At 37.9% G+C, this 17595-nt stretch overlaps 1 protein-coding gene across 2 annotated transcripts in view; it reads right to left on the bottom strand.

The window, feature by feature from the left end:
• Positions 1 to 6382: 6382 nt before the first annotated feature.
• Positions 6383 to 17595, bottom strand: part of SPOPL (speckle type BTB/POZ protein like) — a 33956-nt gene continuing 22743 nt past the window's right edge. The window contains exons 6-11 of one of the 2 annotated variants that reach the window (XM_085227856.1): positions 16943 to 17120; positions 16789 to 16844; positions 15186 to 15308; positions 12882 to 13024; positions 12743 to 12796; positions 6383 to 10626 (exon numbers count right to left, since the gene is read on the bottom strand). In XM_085227856.1, coding sequence (XP_085083982.1) covers positions 10482 to 10626; positions 12743 to 12796; positions 12882 to 13024; positions 15186 to 15308; positions 16789 to 16844; positions 16943 to 17120 — 699 coding nt within the window. In that variant the 3' untranslated portion in view covers positions 6383 to 10481. Of the gene's footprint in view, positions 10627 to 12637; positions 12797 to 12881; positions 13025 to 15185; positions 15309 to 16788; positions 16845 to 16942; positions 17121 to 17595 lie in introns of both variants that reach the window. The other variant, XR_014884319.1, reaches the window with a different exon arrangement.

Here is a 17595-nt window from a genome sequence, read left to right as displayed (position 1 = left end):
TGACACTCAAAATTTAGCCTTGAAGAGCCCAATAAAAATGACAAAATTATGCCCGCACTACTGATATTGCCAGCAATATTGATGGTTCTGCAATAGGAATCTCTACATACAGCTAAATAAGCTTTTATTTTTATTACTCGTGTGACCTCAGTGGCACCGAGCATTGCTGAACCAGCACTGTATTTTTGTGGGTTTGTTTTTAAAGAATGAAACAAGAGGGAGAAAAAACAGATCATGTCAGGAAACACTCATCTGTAATTCTTGCTAAAACACAAGCAAGGATTTTTATTATAGACCCTCTTCTGCCTCTACACATTTTGTTTGTAGAAAGTTAGAGCAGATCTGGTTTGCTGTCTGCTAACACGAGAAAAGGGAAGACACTGAATTTTTAGCTAGAACGTTAATCATAGAATGAATCACAGAATGACCTGGGGTTGAAAAGCACCACAGTGATCATCCAGTTTCAACCCCCTGCTATGTGCAGGGTCACCAACCAGCAGATCACGCTGCCCAGAGCCACATTCAGCCTGGCCTTAAATGCCTGCAGGGATGGGGCATCCACAACCTCCTTGGGCAGCCTGTTCCAGTGCGTCACTCTGTGTGTGACAAAACTTCCTCCTACCAGTTAACTCAGTTACCTAGCAGCCAGCACAGGGTGGTCACCATCTTAAGAGAAGGGTACTGAAATGCATATTGGAGATCTTACCTCAAACTGCACATATCAAAACCCAATTTGGTTATCATCACTGAATCCAAAAGATGTCAAAGGAGAGACAGTACAACCAGTGTATTCCAAGTTGTGAACAACGCTGCCTAATCCCTCCCCACCACACCCTGTTCCCTCTATTCTGTAACTTTCCAAAACCTAAGCAGTTTTCTGCGCTGATGCCCTTCTCGTGGCACTTGGACCAGCTTACCAAGAACACATGTGGAATATGTTATCCGGTTGCTTAGACTCCATCTCGACAATTCCTGGATGTACATACAACATTTCTTTCAGGAAAATTCTTTTGGAAAGCCAGCTTTGGTATTCTGCTCGAGTATTTTGTATGGAATATTTAGAGAGGTGAGCATGACCAGGGCACGCTGCCCCGCTACATACCGCATACTTAACTACACCAGTGACAAGGCAGGTATGAAATATTTGTTGATAAAGCAGCTGAGGCTGCAAGCACTCCATTGCTTTGATAAAGCACATCTGAATAAATTGCCCTTCTGTAGCTTTCAGACACGCAGACTGCAGTCCTTGCAGGCTTCCAGGGCTCTGGCAGCCTCATTCCTCCACCTGTGCCAGATCCAGCGGTAGCTTCAATCACTAACACTGAAACCTCACCAGTTTAGGAGTACTAAACCAGCCACAGGCAGAACACAGCCCTGAATCCAGCCAGAAGCTTTCTGAGGGTCTACCAGCAATGAACTATCCCAATAAACATCTTATTTCAGATCCTACTTCATCTCATTTCTGCCCTCCAAGCTGCAGGCTGGAAAGCTGTGGAGAATGACCAATCCTCTCACAAGAAGCTGGTGAGGACACAGCCAGCTTTAGAGATGATGGGGCAGCACCAATCCAAGGAGCAGAATGCTGGAAGTTTATAGTGAACCATTGTTTGTTTCTGCAAGGTTCCATCTGCGTTCATTAGAATCTCAAGGTATTTTTCTGCATTAGCAGCTTTAAAGCATCTCCAAAAATCTGTTTCAGTTGATTATTCTGCCAAGCACTGAGTTGCATTTCTTCAAGCTGCTTCTTCACATCTTGCCAATCCATTATAGATTTTTATCCTGCTGTTCTTTTATTTATGGAGAAAATATGTACTTGTTTCATCTCTTTTCTTTCTTCTGAATTAGCATTTGTGTAAGAGGCAAGACTAATTAAGCAGAAACCAAGATGTTTTTAGAGTTAAAGGTTAAGTACCTGCAGAGCAGCATGGAAAGCTTCAGTTCCTACGCAGACGAAATACAACAAAAAGCAACAGTAAAAATATCCGACTGATTTTAAACAGAATTCATATGTATATTAGCACAAATCTCTCCACGTGTGCACGTTACAAGCAGGGCAAAACTGAATGACATCAAGGAGGTATGCAGACACTGCATCCCTACGTTCCCTATCTCCCACTTCAAGAGGAGCTGAGCAGAAACCTCTTTACAGAAGAGCTTTAAGACATCAGTTATCCCCAAATTGTATCTATGGCAAAGGCATAAGAGACTGTTTAAGGCATCCACCATATTCTCCCTGCTTAGCTGCTTGAAAAACTGAAAAACTCCAACAGCCCAAAGAAACAACAGAAACGTGGCTCACCTTCATACACAGATCTATGTTTTTTAGAAACACTGGAGCCTGAAATATGCAAATGATAAGAATGTATTAATTATCATTAATCATTCCTTCACAAAGACTAGAACTAATTGGAGAAACAATTTGAGAAAATTGAAGTACATGACAGAAAGCATTAAGATTCATTAAGTCTCAGTCCTCTGGTCTGTCAGCTTGTCAGAAGTAGATGTTTGCTATTTTGCCATTAATGGTAAAACACTCTTTTCCTTATCTGTTATACAATGTAACCCCTCTTGTAGTTTGCTCTGAGCTGACTCAAGTTGATGTGATGTGTGTTCAGATCAAAGGCACTATTACAAAGTAGATAGAAGTTCTATTCCCATGTCTTTTAAATGATGAAACTAAACGTGCAGGTATTTTATTATAAATTATTTGCAGGTGTTATTGCTTATATCATTTCAAAGCCAGCCCATACTCTGGGGAAAAAAAAAAAAAAAGGGTAAAAAGAGAGAAGACAGCAAATCATACAAGACATTTACAGGGAAAGGTCAAAAAGATCTCCATGCTGTTCCATATAAAGCCTTCAACCATAGCCAGAAAACACAACAAGCTATGCAATGAGTTTTGGACATTATTCATCACAACAAGAACAGCCAGAAGCATTTTGATATTTTTAAGTAACAGCAGTGAGGCAGCTTAGAAGTTGCCTGTATGCAGAAAGACATTGCAGCTGCAATCAGAATTGAACAGCTCTGGTCAACTTCAGCTGCACTTTTTTTTTTTAATCAGATGTGCCTTCACCCAGTAGTTAAAATGGGCAATGAAATCTTACATCCATGTATTTGATGCCCTTAGGCAATTCCACCTGAGTTGAGTTGCTATGAGTGTTATTAATTAAAACATAAATAATTATAAAAACATCATAAAACACAGTCCTGCTATATGGGAGAAATGAAGCCTTGGCACTGTAAGAATTCCCACGTGTGTCTGAAGGGAATAACCCATCTGTAAGATCTGACAGGGACAAGATGAAAAACTTGTTAGACATTTTCCATTTCTTTTACAACAGGTGGTGTGAGCTGTATGGAGAGCATCACAGCTCTTAATTCAGGGTGGCACAAGGACACTACAAAGCTACAGTCCTTGCTGAGCAGAGCAGGCCAATACTTCAGCTCCATGCTTTGGTAGCAGGCACGTGGTTTGTTTCAACATTTCAAGACTTGATAAACTTCACACAGCTGGTTCAGAAAATTATACATACATAATACATAAAATTAATTTTACAGCTCACACAAACTTATTAACTTAAAAAAAAGAAAAAACTGAAGCGTCTACTTGGCAATTTAGGTTGAAGTGTGTTAGCCTGCAATTAAAACTTCTATGCTTTAAGTCATGCTATTAGAATGTGTGGCATCCTCTCCAAAATCTACCTTTGCTACCAGAAATGGCTCAATCAACTCTTCAGCAATGTGAGAAGTCACAAACCATAGCTGCTTAAAATTCAGCACAAATTGCCTCCCTTCTGATTAGCAGCACAAAGTCTGACACAGTGCAATTTATTTTCTACATGACTATCACTGCTAAAACATGAAGCACACACAAGTTAGGCAAAGTACAGCTTTACATTCATCATATATGTGCCCCTGATTAAACTATACTATCTGCACAGAAATATCATTATGCTCCAAGCTCTACTAAGAATGTAGCACAAATGAAGGTAATTGAAGGTAATGCCTTCAAAGCAACGAGAGCAGCCTCTCTGCTTTACAGGATGGTCACCACGTATTCCTGCTGATAAAAAGTCTGCTTCAAAATACTTGAAATGAGCTCAAAACAACCTTAGTAGTTGTTCTACGAGCCAAGGCCAAGCAAACTCTGCAAAATTATTTTTCCCCAAACATAGAATTACAAGCTCATTTATCATTTATACTTATTAGAAACCTAATTTTACACTTAAAGCACCAACTTCATATACGACATAAAACACATTATTTGGCAACCACAGGAATAGCACCTCTGTTCAAAAGCACTCATGAATCCTCACAGCTGCTTTTCTGTTTGCTTTGCCTAGATGCAGCAGTTCTAGTAGAAAAAGCCTCCATCAGAGATCTGAAATTTTTCATTCAGCTTCCATTGCATTCAGCTGCATTTCTTCCAGCTTTCTCTGTGTGAACAAGGAGGAATCTTCAAAAAAGATGATGTAAGATGTATTACTCTGGGGGAAAAATAGCAAAATTAGCAGAAATATCATTCAAAAATGCTACAGCTTTAACAGTGATTATTTCCTCTGTTATCAGACAATCAGAATGTTAAATGTAAAGTTACTTCATGTATAACAGAAACAGTTTTACATTTAACATAATTTACCCAAATTTGGAAAGTAACATCTGTAGTGGAGTGTGCAATACTGTTGTTTAAATACTAATTTTAACAAAAGTCACCTAAACATGGGAGAACACAAATATTGTAAGGTTATATTCCTACCTACCAAACACAAAGCGTTCATTAAGCTTAGGTAAATCAAACTTGCAAGATCCTAGAATAAATCTAAACTTCTTAAGGTAAAATTAAGGAGTTACTGAATAGCCACGACAGCATGCAAACCACAGTCTGGACAAGTGGCACAGACACACACCTTAGTTGGTATACATTACCCATGGCTGCTTAGTCTGCACTCTGAAGTACTCATCTTCTGTTGGCAGTAACAGGAACTGCTCAGCAGGACATCAAACCACACAGAGCTGGCAACGCTGCACAGAGAGATGCTTCTTGTTTTAATATCTTTTAAAGAAAGAGGATGCACATCGCCCTTCAAGGACCAATTCTCAAAGCTGCTGAAGAAAAGCTTTCTCATGGTTTAGTTAAAACAAGATTCATACAGATTACACTGTGAAATACTCATGCCCATTTTCCACACAAAAGACGATTCGAATCCAGTTTAGAAGGAAAACAGGTATGGTGTGCTTTTTTTTTTTATTATCAGAGATTGGCTGAGTTATGTAGTAACCTGGTATATGATGACAAGATATGCATTTTAGAGAAAAAAGTACTTTAAGATGACTAAGGATAAAACACAGCCTTCTTACAAAGAAGAAAAAGCACAACATCCTTTATCTCAAAGTTGGAGCCCATTTGAAAACCTGGGACCTGCACAAATAAATTTGATTACCATTCACTGTGCAACCCAGTCAAGTTCCACTGGAAGCTGCTGACGAGCTGTGATGGTACAAAGTTATGTCACTGCTGCTATCAGCCCCACGAGGCACTTCAAACTGAATCACTGCAGAGCAGTGATTAAGGGATGCAAGTTTTGGGCACACATTGAGAATCTCATTAGTACCTTCACACAGGGAAGTGGCATTCCACAGAGACACTCAAGCCATCCCTGTAGCCGTATTTGTTACCCAAATCATCTTGGGAATAGCTGCAATTACCAACTGTGCTACATTCTTGCAATAGCTAAGTAACACAAGGTAGTTAATTGCATTCATTCCAATGGCCTGTGTCATTGTACAAAAGGTAACCTACCTTGATTTCATCCTTTCCCAGGGTTCAGTGTTTCCAAATTCAAATGCATAGAACAATATACTAACAGTTCTACATACTTTATTAAAGAAATTCATCTACGTGGATGAAAACCCGTGACCCACACACATAGATTATGCTTACAGACCACTTCACCCATGTAAATGGGAATTGCAGTGCATGTGGTCACTGTAAACCTGCGTTCATGGACAGAAAAAGGAACTGTAGGTAAAGAAAGTCATCCTCTCAGAAACCACAAGCCTCACCTTCATAGCAACAACTCTCCCTCCCACTGAGCATCAGTTCTGACAGTGCATGCAAAGGCAGTCGTTTCTCAGGCCAGCAAGTTATAGACTACCCAGAGCTCCCAGATATTCTGAAGTGTCAATGCAGAAAAGTAATCAGTGGATTTCAGGGCAAGACAGCAACAGGAGCCTGCCCAATGATTTCCAAAAGGACAGCAGTACGTTTTACACCAGACTGATACAGTGCTGGTAAAATAGCTTTCTGAAAGGACACAAAGTTAGGTAGCCATTGTGAACACATACATTGGGGGAATAAAATACAAGCCACACAGACACGTTCTGTATAAGTAACAACTTTATTGTAACTTGATGTGCTGAAACGCAAAAATATTTTCAGCAACAAGGTACAAAAAGTATTTCACCATTAACATCAGCTGATAAAAAAGGCTGGATGGTTCGATACAATTGTTTACATATCTGAATTCTCTTAATCATCTCCACCCCAAAACAGGTCCAAGTCATTTCACTGGCTTGATTTCTAAAATAGGACTCATTTATCTTAAGCCTTCAAAAAACAGGTTACAAATACAGTGAAGTTCCTTGCAAAACACTTGAAATAGTGAATTCCCTTTACAAACATAGTCCATTTACTGTAAGCAGAAGCCAAGTTATGAAATTAAGTCAGTGTCTTGCTAGCTAACAAGCTAAGCTCTTTACTACAGAAGCTATCAACATCAGATAAAGAACATTCCATTCGTCAAAAAAAAAAAAAAAACAAGATATTTTATTAACCAATAGTAAAATTCAGTGTAACTCAACAATATTTCAGGTAGCAATACCTCACATCTGCAATTCACTGTCTTACGAAACACAGTTTCAAAAACTGCAGATCATTTTATTCTCCCAAGGGAGAAGCCTTTCCATGAGGATTTAAAAGGAATAATCTCCACGTAGGTCTTCTACTGACCTGTAGAAAGGTGAGTTTTGTGTTAAATACCCATTGTTGAGAAAAACATCAGAACTAGAGTGACTTTTAAAAACTAACTTCATGTCCATGATTATCACATTTTGATACACACTCAGCTTGTAACAGCAAATATTTTCACATTTTCACAAAATAGACCATTATTCAACTTATATGTGTTATTCCAGACTTTTTGCAGCAAAACTTAACTGCAAAAGCAGGAGTCAACATGCAACAGAGCTCAAAGGTATGATCTGTAACTTCTGTCTCAACAGCATATCAAATACTCTCCTTCACCTTTAAAAAATACCTTTTAAAAAGATTTTGTTTCCTGTTAAATCTTCCCTTCATTCCAACAGTTTCCTAAAAAGGCACAATGTGTTCACACTTCTGCATGCAGTAAATGGACTAGAAAATAAGGATTGTTTATTGAAGCCTCTTCCACCCAAAGCATCTCCTTAGGAGAGGTTCAAATGGAAAAAAAAATAATAATAATATATAATACATAATAGCATTTTAACAGCAAATGGAGTCCTTATTTTTAGAAAGTCATTCTTGACAAAAAACACCGCACAGTCATACATACACACACGCACACACACAGGACACACATGCAGGGTTCTCCCCAGAAAAGTATGCAAGCGGTGGTTCACATCTATCCAAGGGAGTAGTGTTGGCAAGCCAAAACGTGGCACCTTCATACAATATATTCCTAATCTGTATACAAAACTAAGAAAAAAAATCCTATGATTTCATCCTGAAAAAGAAAAAACAACCCAAAATCTGTCCATCGTATTACATAGTCTTCTATCTGCTGCACTTAGAACTGACAACTGATGCTTTGAAAGGCAAGTGTTTGAGATGTAGGGGATGAAAACAAGCTACTGAATCCAAAGGAGAGGGTTGCAATTAACAGCTATCCCATCCCAGAAAGACAAGAACACCGCATGTGTTTAAAGAACAGAAGAGGTGAATTTTAGTGCACTCACTTAAGAATACAGCAACTGTTTTGCCTCTTTCTTAAGAGCTGACCAAACTTAAAAATATACATAATAAACCCAAATCCAATCAGATCATGTGGTTTGTTTTCTCTCCTGTCAGTGTAACGTACGGTATACACTGCCTAACTTGAGAAGTGGACACTTCACAATGTAGGTAATACCACAGCACAGTGTCTGACATTTTTTGGTACAAGTGTGTGCTATTAAGCTTCTGAAAAAAAAAAAAAAGTCTTGTAAAATCCTTAAGCTTTCCATTAGATTACTGTATGTTGTTACTTTAGATCAAGCTGAGCTGGACAATCATTGCAGTACTAAATATTCAAGTCACTCAGTGTGCTAGGGCTGCAAATCTTACCGGTGATGGGTATGAGGGTAATAATGTGTTCTAACATTAAACAGCGCAGCCACAACAGCACTGTTTTGGAGGGAACAATCATCTCCACATCTTATTGTGGAAAATGCTTGTCAGACCTTATTTTAGATAAATATTTAAAAATTGATATAAGGATAAATCTCTGTAAATATATAATTTGATGCCTTAGGTACTATTAAAGTTTCTGGTTTTACACTTTGTCCGTCATAAAAGATTTAGTTGGAAGGTCAGAAAATGCATGTTTAGAGATTATTTTGTTAAGAAATTGGTGTGGGCATTTTTTCCAATTTGCCTTTGCTAATGGCCAGAGTATAAAAGTATACATTCTTTCCTCTAAAAACTTCATTTAGAGCAATTCATAAGAATAAGAACCTTAACGAAATGAGGATGGAAAAAGACTGTAAGAGAGTAAACAATTCCTCCTCTCTGTTCCCTGCATAATTTTTTTTTTTTTAATTATTTTTAACAGGCAAACTAAAGCCTTTATCCAAACATGATCATAAATTAGGTGAGATCTCCTCCCAATCCCCACTGCTAAACCCAAGTCTTCCCAAAGAAGAAATGCAACACATCACTATTACAGTAAACTCAATGTAATAACTCAGGAAACATTTTGAGTGTGCACTACTGCAAACCTTTCCTCTCAATTGTAAACAAAGCTATCAAACACTGAGGATGTTGGTATTAAAGCTAAGGTTCATGGAATAAAGAACTGGCCCATGACAAGCATTTTATAAACGTTCCATCCTTTTCACATTATGCAGAATTTCAATACCATCCACAATGCTAGTACAATAACTGAAATGCAAGACTGAGCAAGTCTCTGCCTGCCGACACATCTGACATTTCAGGGAAATATTCCTCCTGATGCGTGTGGAGCTTCCCAGGTGCTAAGAGAAGCTGTGCACACATTGAGATGGGGAAAGCTTTTCCTCCACAATTTTGCCTTCCACATGCCTCTTTCAAATAAGCAGAAGTATTCTGGTATTTAAATATGAAAGCTTGCAATAGTCACCTTCAAATGAGTCTTAAAAAGACATGCCTTTCTTTTCTAACAAAACTAAATCCCATGTGGCTGTGGGCATCTGAAAATGTATCTAAAAAGTTAAGCCACAATTACCTGTACCTCATTAATTCATCAAAAGCAAAATATATATGTACCACACAACATACAAAAGTTACACGTTAAAAGTGCATATTAAGAATCCATTTGGCCCATTTTCTTCAATTTACATTTGGTCATTCTATGCATTCTTTACTTTCCTATGTAACCGTACATGTGGGATATATTTTTTTCCATATACAATACTTCTCTGTTTTCACATTGAACTCTTCACCTCTCGTTCAGTTCTGCATTAAATGTAAACTAGCGATGGACCACAAAGAAACACAAGCAAGAGGTTCATATTCTGTGTTTCTTTACACCGTTTGGACAGCTTTGACACACACACAATAAGCATTACAAACTGTAATGAAAATACATTTTTGGGCCAAACCATTGCATATTTGCCCCCACAATGAAAAATAAATTATGTTCAAAGCAGTATATTGCCATAAATAGCCTGTAGGCATTCGCTGAAGGTAAACAGGCTCTCCCCATACACAGCACTTGTCTAGGGTACATTTGTGCCTCTGGTTCAAGTGCTTTCAATGAGAGGCTAGTTAAAACCTTCCAGTTAGCACAGGACCAAACTATAATAATCTTTTTTTCTTCTGAAAATAATGGAAGATCCCTTTCAAAAAATTAATCTTCAGTTATCAACTTTACTGCATTATGGAGCTAGTGCAATCCTGCAGAGCCTAGTCAAAAAGACAAGGCACATTAAAAAATAATAATAATAAAAAAATCAAGATACATTAAACTATATGGACTAGAGTCATTGAAGATAATTTAAGGCCTTTCAGTGAATTAGAGTAATCAGTCTAATTTAAAGCTGAGGATTAAACCATAAATTATCCATCTGAAAAGCAAACAATAGGCTTTTTCAGCTTCTGTTCTGTGGACAAGGATAACAAAAACTCTTGTTATGGTTTGTGAAAACACCTCTGGACATGGAGGAGTAGAGTCAATTCAATTTCTCTAAGTCCATGGAAGATTTCAGGACTGTTTTAGCCGTTTGCGTGGAATGCCAAACTGTGGACACTGTGCAGACGCGAGTGCACGAAAGGCCTCTGCTACTAAGTGAGGGTGGGAGTGGATCATGGACTTCCAGCCTGCTGTTTCCATTATGTCTGTTGCTTGGCTGAAAACAAAAGCATTGAGAACAGTCACACACTTTTACAAATCAAATGCACAAACACACGGTGGAGAAAAGAGCAGGCAGGGCACGATTACAGCAGAAGAGCAGCTGCACATTACAAGACAAACATTATGAAAGCAGTAACAACACCGTTGGGAAGCAGAACCAAATTTGGATATACCAGTAATAGCGTGTGTAGTACACAGGCTACTCATCCTGCTCTATTCAATACTTGGCAGACCTCAGGAAGGGAACTGTGTCCGATAGAGCACAGTGTAACATAACCACCTTTCAATCACACACGAAAAGCAATAAAAATGTTCATATAACTAGAAGAAATATAGAAGTTCATTGCTGAGAAAAGAAAACCAGGGGAAGACATAAGAATCTCATTACATAGAATACGCTCTATGTGGGGGGTGAAGGAAAGACAACAAGATGAATCAGCTGAAACTGCAGCAAAAATGAGTAGTTTGCATACTAGAAAAAGTCATGAAGACAGATTAGCTAGGTGACAGCAGAACCCTTCAGTTAGAGATTGCAGTCTCAGTACCAGTGACAGATACCTGGGGGATATTCAACTCTTTTCAGTACAAGATCCCAGACTGCATTCAGAATAGCTTTCAGCAGCCACTGTCAATTTTTAACAACAGATTTCAGCAAGCATCGTGTTGACATTCATGAAATAATGTATTTTCTCAACATATTTATATTATTTACAAAAAAGTTGATGCAATGTTGTTTTGAAATAATATAAAGCAAAACCATAACATTTACTCTGCAAACAAAGAATACTATGCTGGTTGAAACATGTGGCACATGGACACAGGATAAATTTGCAGTTTGGAACAAACAGCTTAGCCACTGATCCCAGATTTCCATTGCTGCATTTTCATAAGAATCTTCATATTGTCTTGGGAAATTGTCAGGCATAAAGTTAGCATCTGATCTCTATGCTGTATAATCTCTCTCAAAAAAAAAATGTTTTGCCGATTTCTAATGCCAGCCTTTAATCTTCTGCTGCAAGTCAATAGAGGTAAGTGCCTTGAGCAATAACACCAAAGTTTGGACTCCTTAGTTCTCAGGCAGTTAAGCCAGGCCCTCTCAAATTGCTTCAGTTAAATCATCCGCAATACATCAGAGAAATAAAGACGGCCAGCATCCTTACTAGCAATTACCCAAGACCAAAGTCAACTAGTAAGCTCCAAATCACAGGAAAAATAACACAGCGACTAGTCCACACTGGTCACAGAGTTTTATTAGTTTTCCTGCTTTGTATGTCATGATTTCTTTCTACCATACCCTTCCTTTTCCACACCATGCTCATTCACGACTCCTGTGAAAATCAAGTTCTTCAGGGAAAACACTACTAAAGTAACTGGTATAAGCACAAGTTCTTTAACTGTTCCAGACATTCTGACAGCAAGAAGCAAAACCCTGCTGTCCTTTTACTACATTTCAGCTTACCACTATTCACCGTGAAGCTGGCTGTCTTCTGTCCCATGATTTACTTGAGCTGCTTTAAGTATATACTGCAATCAGTCCTACAGTATGGGGGACATATTCTCAACTGATTTTTAGTGCAGGTATGAGCACTAGAGAATCAGTCAGAGAATCAGTCAGATCAAGGGACACGACTGACCGGTTGTGTGGCCTCAAAAGTATGAGTGCTGGCACATGGGAAGGTTTGTTTGTAGCAACAAATGTGTTGCCAGAGGCATGAAGAGAAACTGCCCTTCTGTTTTGGTAATGGTGCAGGCTCAGACTCATCTAAGCAAGTCTTGAAATCACACCAGCGTTGCCAGTGCACCAGGCACAACCTGGATAACTGAAAGATTTCCTTTACTGAGGGCTGATGCTGCTTTTCTCACAGCACAGACTCTTCCTCGGAAAGGGACTGAAATCTAGCTGTTGTTATGACCTCGCACCGGAGGGCAGTTAACTCCCCATATCATCTAAAAGGGAAGTCACAATCGTAACTGTGGTAGTATCTGCCAAATCCTATTTTACTTACAGTGAGTGACAGGCCTCAGTAGTGTGGAAATGAAGTAACAGTTCTTAAGATCTGCGGTCTATGTAGCAGTGTTTGTACAGAACATCAGGAAGCAGGGAAACTTACTTGCTATTCCAGTTTTTCCCATCTTTACACCCAAGTTGTCTAAGAACACTGCACCTGAAAGAGAGAATACGTGCTAGTATTGAGAAGGTGTGCAAAGCATAAGTTAAAATATATTTAGATTCTCATTAACATTACTTGCCTGTTAATAAAGTCTATTGCTTGTGCTTTTAACTGCTCAGCGCTGTGCAAATCTGCGAGGATAAGAATGTCAGCAACGTTTTCTACCGAGAGGTTACTACAGAGTGCTTCCTCACACATGACCTTCAGCCGTTCCAGTGCATACTGATAAAAGAAAAAACTACACTAATTATTCTTCAAACTTATTCTTTTTACCATTAGTTCAAAAGACAGACCCGGCCATGAAAACACTTAGTGTCTCTCAAGCTTAAGAGCCAACAGGAAATTCAATACACTGCATTGGAGTCTTCCAATGGTAAGACATCAGGTTAGAAATTATTAGAAGGACTTTTATTAAAAAAAAAAAAAACAACACAAGAAGTAACTCATTTAAGAGTTTGTTTTCCTCCAGTTTGGTAAAAGAAGAAGAGCAAGGAAGACACGCACTTTATTAAAACCATCATCAGATAAGTTTACATCTCAAAGCATGAGGCAAGAAACTGTACAATGGAAAACTTCATGAAACCTCTGAAAGCAAAAATATATTAGTCTGCTTGAAACTGGCTTGTTCCGAGGTGTTTTTCCTCTATGAATTTATTCTTTTAAAAAGAACTACTTAACTTTAACACAGTCTACCAGAAAAGGTATGTAAAATGTTTCCATACTATATTCTGCATGAATAAAATGTGCTTATATTTTGAAGGATGTCATACATTGAATAGGTTTCATTCAGCTGTATACACTTCTGCTGAAATCATCTCCAACCCATTTAATTTAGCAATCAGTTTTCAAGACTGAAAGAAATTTTAGATGCATAAATGGCATATATATAGTCAAACTGCCATCTAATACATTTGTATTAGTAACTGTACCATGCAAGAAATAAATGCTACTGAGGAAAAGTGAAATTCTTGGGCCAACTTTCAATGTTTCTATGCCTATGCATTTTTTACATCCATTTGTATCACTACACTACTCCTCAGGATACTTCTATTTCGAGAACACAAAAGTTATGTTAACTCTGTACATACCAGGTAATAAAGCAGTGCAATCTCTCTAGTAATATGCAGAACACTATATTTAGATTATTACTCCATACTCAGGAGAAACTGAAAGATTTTAACCATTGCAAGAATATGAAGGGACCTTCTTGCTCACTATCTTTACGCCTGCTATTGCAGACTTATTATGTAGATTCACCTTAAGACATTCTCCAGCATCTATCAGTGTAGTCAATAAAACCAGCATTCATAACATGACACTGTTCCACCTTCCCACTTGGGTGTATAGAACTGGACAAAGCACTGAGTTTCAGAAGATGAGAGGCTGGCAGTGAGATTTCAAATGAATACATGTGGTAAGTCACCAAAGCCAGAGCAGTGCCAGTTCAAAAATTCTTAAAAAAAAAATTGAATATTAAATTGCCAAGAAAACTTAATTGTTTCTTGAAATTAAGTACTGGGATGGCTTACATTACTGTGATAGAGTTGACTATAAGAACAGAAAGCTTTTCCACCAATGTTTTGAGGATGTACTTCCACAACCAATTTAGAAATCACACAGGTGGTTTAAGAAATTACCATACTCTGAATTGAGAGTGAATAGGTTACAGATTACACATACTAAAAGGAATATTCTGAGCTCTAAGCTACTTACAGCTCCCCAAGGAGAGACAACTACATGTCCTCTCTGCTGATAGCTAACTAAAATCTCAATCTAAGCTGTGAAGGAGTGAAGAGAAGAAAGAAAAAAAGCATCAAGTTAAAAAAAATAATCAGAATAACTAAGTTACAACTTCAGTGTTGTTTTAAGACCTCTCACCTCAAGCAGTAAACAAGAGAAGGCAAGCAGATAATAGTAGACAAGATTCCCAATGCAGAAGAGTCTATGGAGTTTGTAGGGAAGACAAAGATAAAAGTTCTGAAGTAGTAGTAACTTTATGGTACATGGTTTATTCAAATACTTGCATAAATCCTCTAATGAATATCAAGACCTAGGACAGATTTTAAGATCCACTTTTCCAAATCATATCAATGGTCCCTATTTTTTATTTAATTAATTATAGTGCATTGTATTTACTATCCTTACTTATCCTTACTATACTTACATAAAGTCTGGAACACTTGGGTAAAGAAAAACTTATTGACAGATTGCTAAGATTCTACTGATAAAGAATTCTGTTCTTCCCATCTTTCTGTATTTCAAATGAGATCTTTCTCATGGTATTTCAAAAATTGAAACAAATCAAACTGAAGGAAGATTATTTTTTAGAAGAATGTTTCACAAACTAACATCAATTTTGAGACCTTAGGGGTTAGTTACTTACTTTGTCTGCAGCAGCCAACAAATTGTCAGCCATTTTTTCAAGGTTTGGTGCTTTTCCTGTGTAAATGAATCTCATCATTTCTTTAAAAACTTCAGGGTCTACATCATTTATTTCCACACGGTTCTGGTAAAGGAAAAGAATGGTTATCAAAAACCTCCAGAAATCAGCTATGTTTCTGAAGCAAATGTATCAAGTATTACCTGTGTGCACATCATGTTTTCACTCCACACCCATCATACAAAACCCTTACAATTTCAAGCTACATTCTAGAACATTAAGAAGAGCTACTGTTTACTTTCTGAAGAGTCAGGGGGAAATCAATTAGGAAACTTTACACGAGAAGAATTGATTGCATTTTCCTTCTTGAAATATCTAACTTTGTGGACTGTATTACACAAGATGCACCTGAAAATCAAGGTAGTTTCAGGACTATTTACAAGTGCTCTGAGTTTTGAACCTGACAATGACATGCTTGGAAAATCAGAAAGCAGAGCAACAGAGAACACTGAACCGACTTAAACAGTCAACACAGTTTGGTTTTTTTCCTCAAAAATCCAAAAAGCAAACAAAGAAACATCTCATGGACATCACATATCTCACAGCCTTCCTAATAGAACAGTGGTATTGCATGTTCAACCCCTTACACCATCCCCTATAAGCAAATAAGGGAGGAAGGAGTGACAAAGATGCAGAAGCAAGCATTAGCCTTTTGAAGCAGGTATGAAACCATCAAAGCACAGGACGATGTACAAGAGCAAGGATGCACAGGAGATTTGTTGTTAACATAAAGCACATTACTGAAGGTGGAATGCATCTGAATTTCTTTAAATCAAGAATTCCAAGCAAGTGCTTTTTATATTCCAATTCTGTCTGAGAAAGTTTCCTGGGAAACTGCAAAAAGGAAAAAATGCCACACAGTTGTATTACACTTGATGGATTCATAGACACAAGTGCTACCACAGCAGCCTGCAAGATTCAATGATGATCATCCATTACAATCCTTCAGCAAGCTGATCTTCATAGGTTCTGCCTATAACCAACCCATTTTAGATGTGGATAAAAGCAGAGACAACTCTGCTGACTAAATACCTATCCAACCAGAACACTTATCCAGGTCAAGTGTTTGCAGGGAATCTGAATGAAAAGCAGTTCATCCCCTCAAGGCTTAATGTGAGTTATAATTCACCTGTTGGTCCTTTCTGTCCTAACAACCATATAAAACTTTCATGTTTTGCTCTATCATACTAATCAAGTCAGTTGGCTTATATGGGAGTTGAAGCTTAAGCTGAAGGGGAAAGAGTACAAGATCAATTGCATTAGCAGCTGAAGTGTTAAAAAACAAAACAAAATGCAGTGTAGGGCAGATTTAAATATCTGACAGAACAAAGTCCACCAGAACCTTTCCACAGTCAGCCCTATATGCCCTTTCTACACAAAGAAACTCCAGAGAACTCATGCACGGGAGTCTGCAGAAGTATCAACTCCAATCATGCACCACCACACAGTACACACCTTCCTGTTAGCAACACTTGAGCCATTCAGCAAGCTATCCCTTTTTCACAATGTAAAAGTATTTATGTGCAAAGTCTTCAGTAAGGCTTACCTTTTTGCTTTCTTCCATTTCATGTTCAAACATTGCATTAAAAACTGGAGATCGTGCTAGAGCAAGAGAGGTGAATATTTATTAAATATAGCCAATTTTTAAGCTTTCAGCAATTTTAGTAACAAAGTAATAGCAATACAAAAGTAGAAAGTACCTGCAAGGACAGATTTATGTGCTTTGAATTCTTGTCCTCCTACGTAAAAACTGCAGTCTGTAAATCTTGTTGTTTCCCAGAGATTCCCTAAATCTTCTGCTAGTCGACATTCAGGTACCTTCAAAGTGTTTGTGTTAGACTGTCCTGATATATTTACTGAGTCTTGGACCACACTTACCTAACAGAAAATCACAGCAAGACAATTCTTTCATAACTGAACACCAACAGTAATTAAATTACAGCACCTATTGCTAGAAGTTCAGCAATTCCAAAGCAAAGCAAAACACAGTGGTGTCTCTGGCATTAGGCCAGAACCATAAAACAGTTTCTTACAGTTTACTTACAAGTAACATAAAACAAATAGGATTTTACTTACAGGCTAACGTTGTGCATTCATCCAACCAATACACCACACGATAAAAAAGCAACAGTAAGTCAAGAGATATGGTTCCTTTGACACCATAAATACATGTTAATTCTATTTCAGAGATAAGCTAACAGTTCAGTCTTTACACATTTAAGTAAAATGTATACAGAATCAAGTTCTAAACAGATCAGTAGGATCACTAGAGCACAGAAATGTTTTGTAAAATACCAGTAGCATAGCTCTCTTGTTACCCCATTTTACTCTCACAATTGTTTCTTCAAGCAAG

The sequence above is a fragment of the Meleagris gallopavo genome, chromosome 7, assembly GCF_905368555.1.
Source record: "Meleagris gallopavo chromosome 7, MGAL_WU_HG_1.1, whole genome shotgun sequence".
Taxonomy (NCBI): Eukaryota; Metazoa; Chordata; class Aves; order Galliformes; family Phasianidae; genus Meleagris; species Meleagris gallopavo.
Note: the sequence above shows the minus strand (reverse complement) of the source record. Positions and strands in the feature narration are given on the sequence as shown.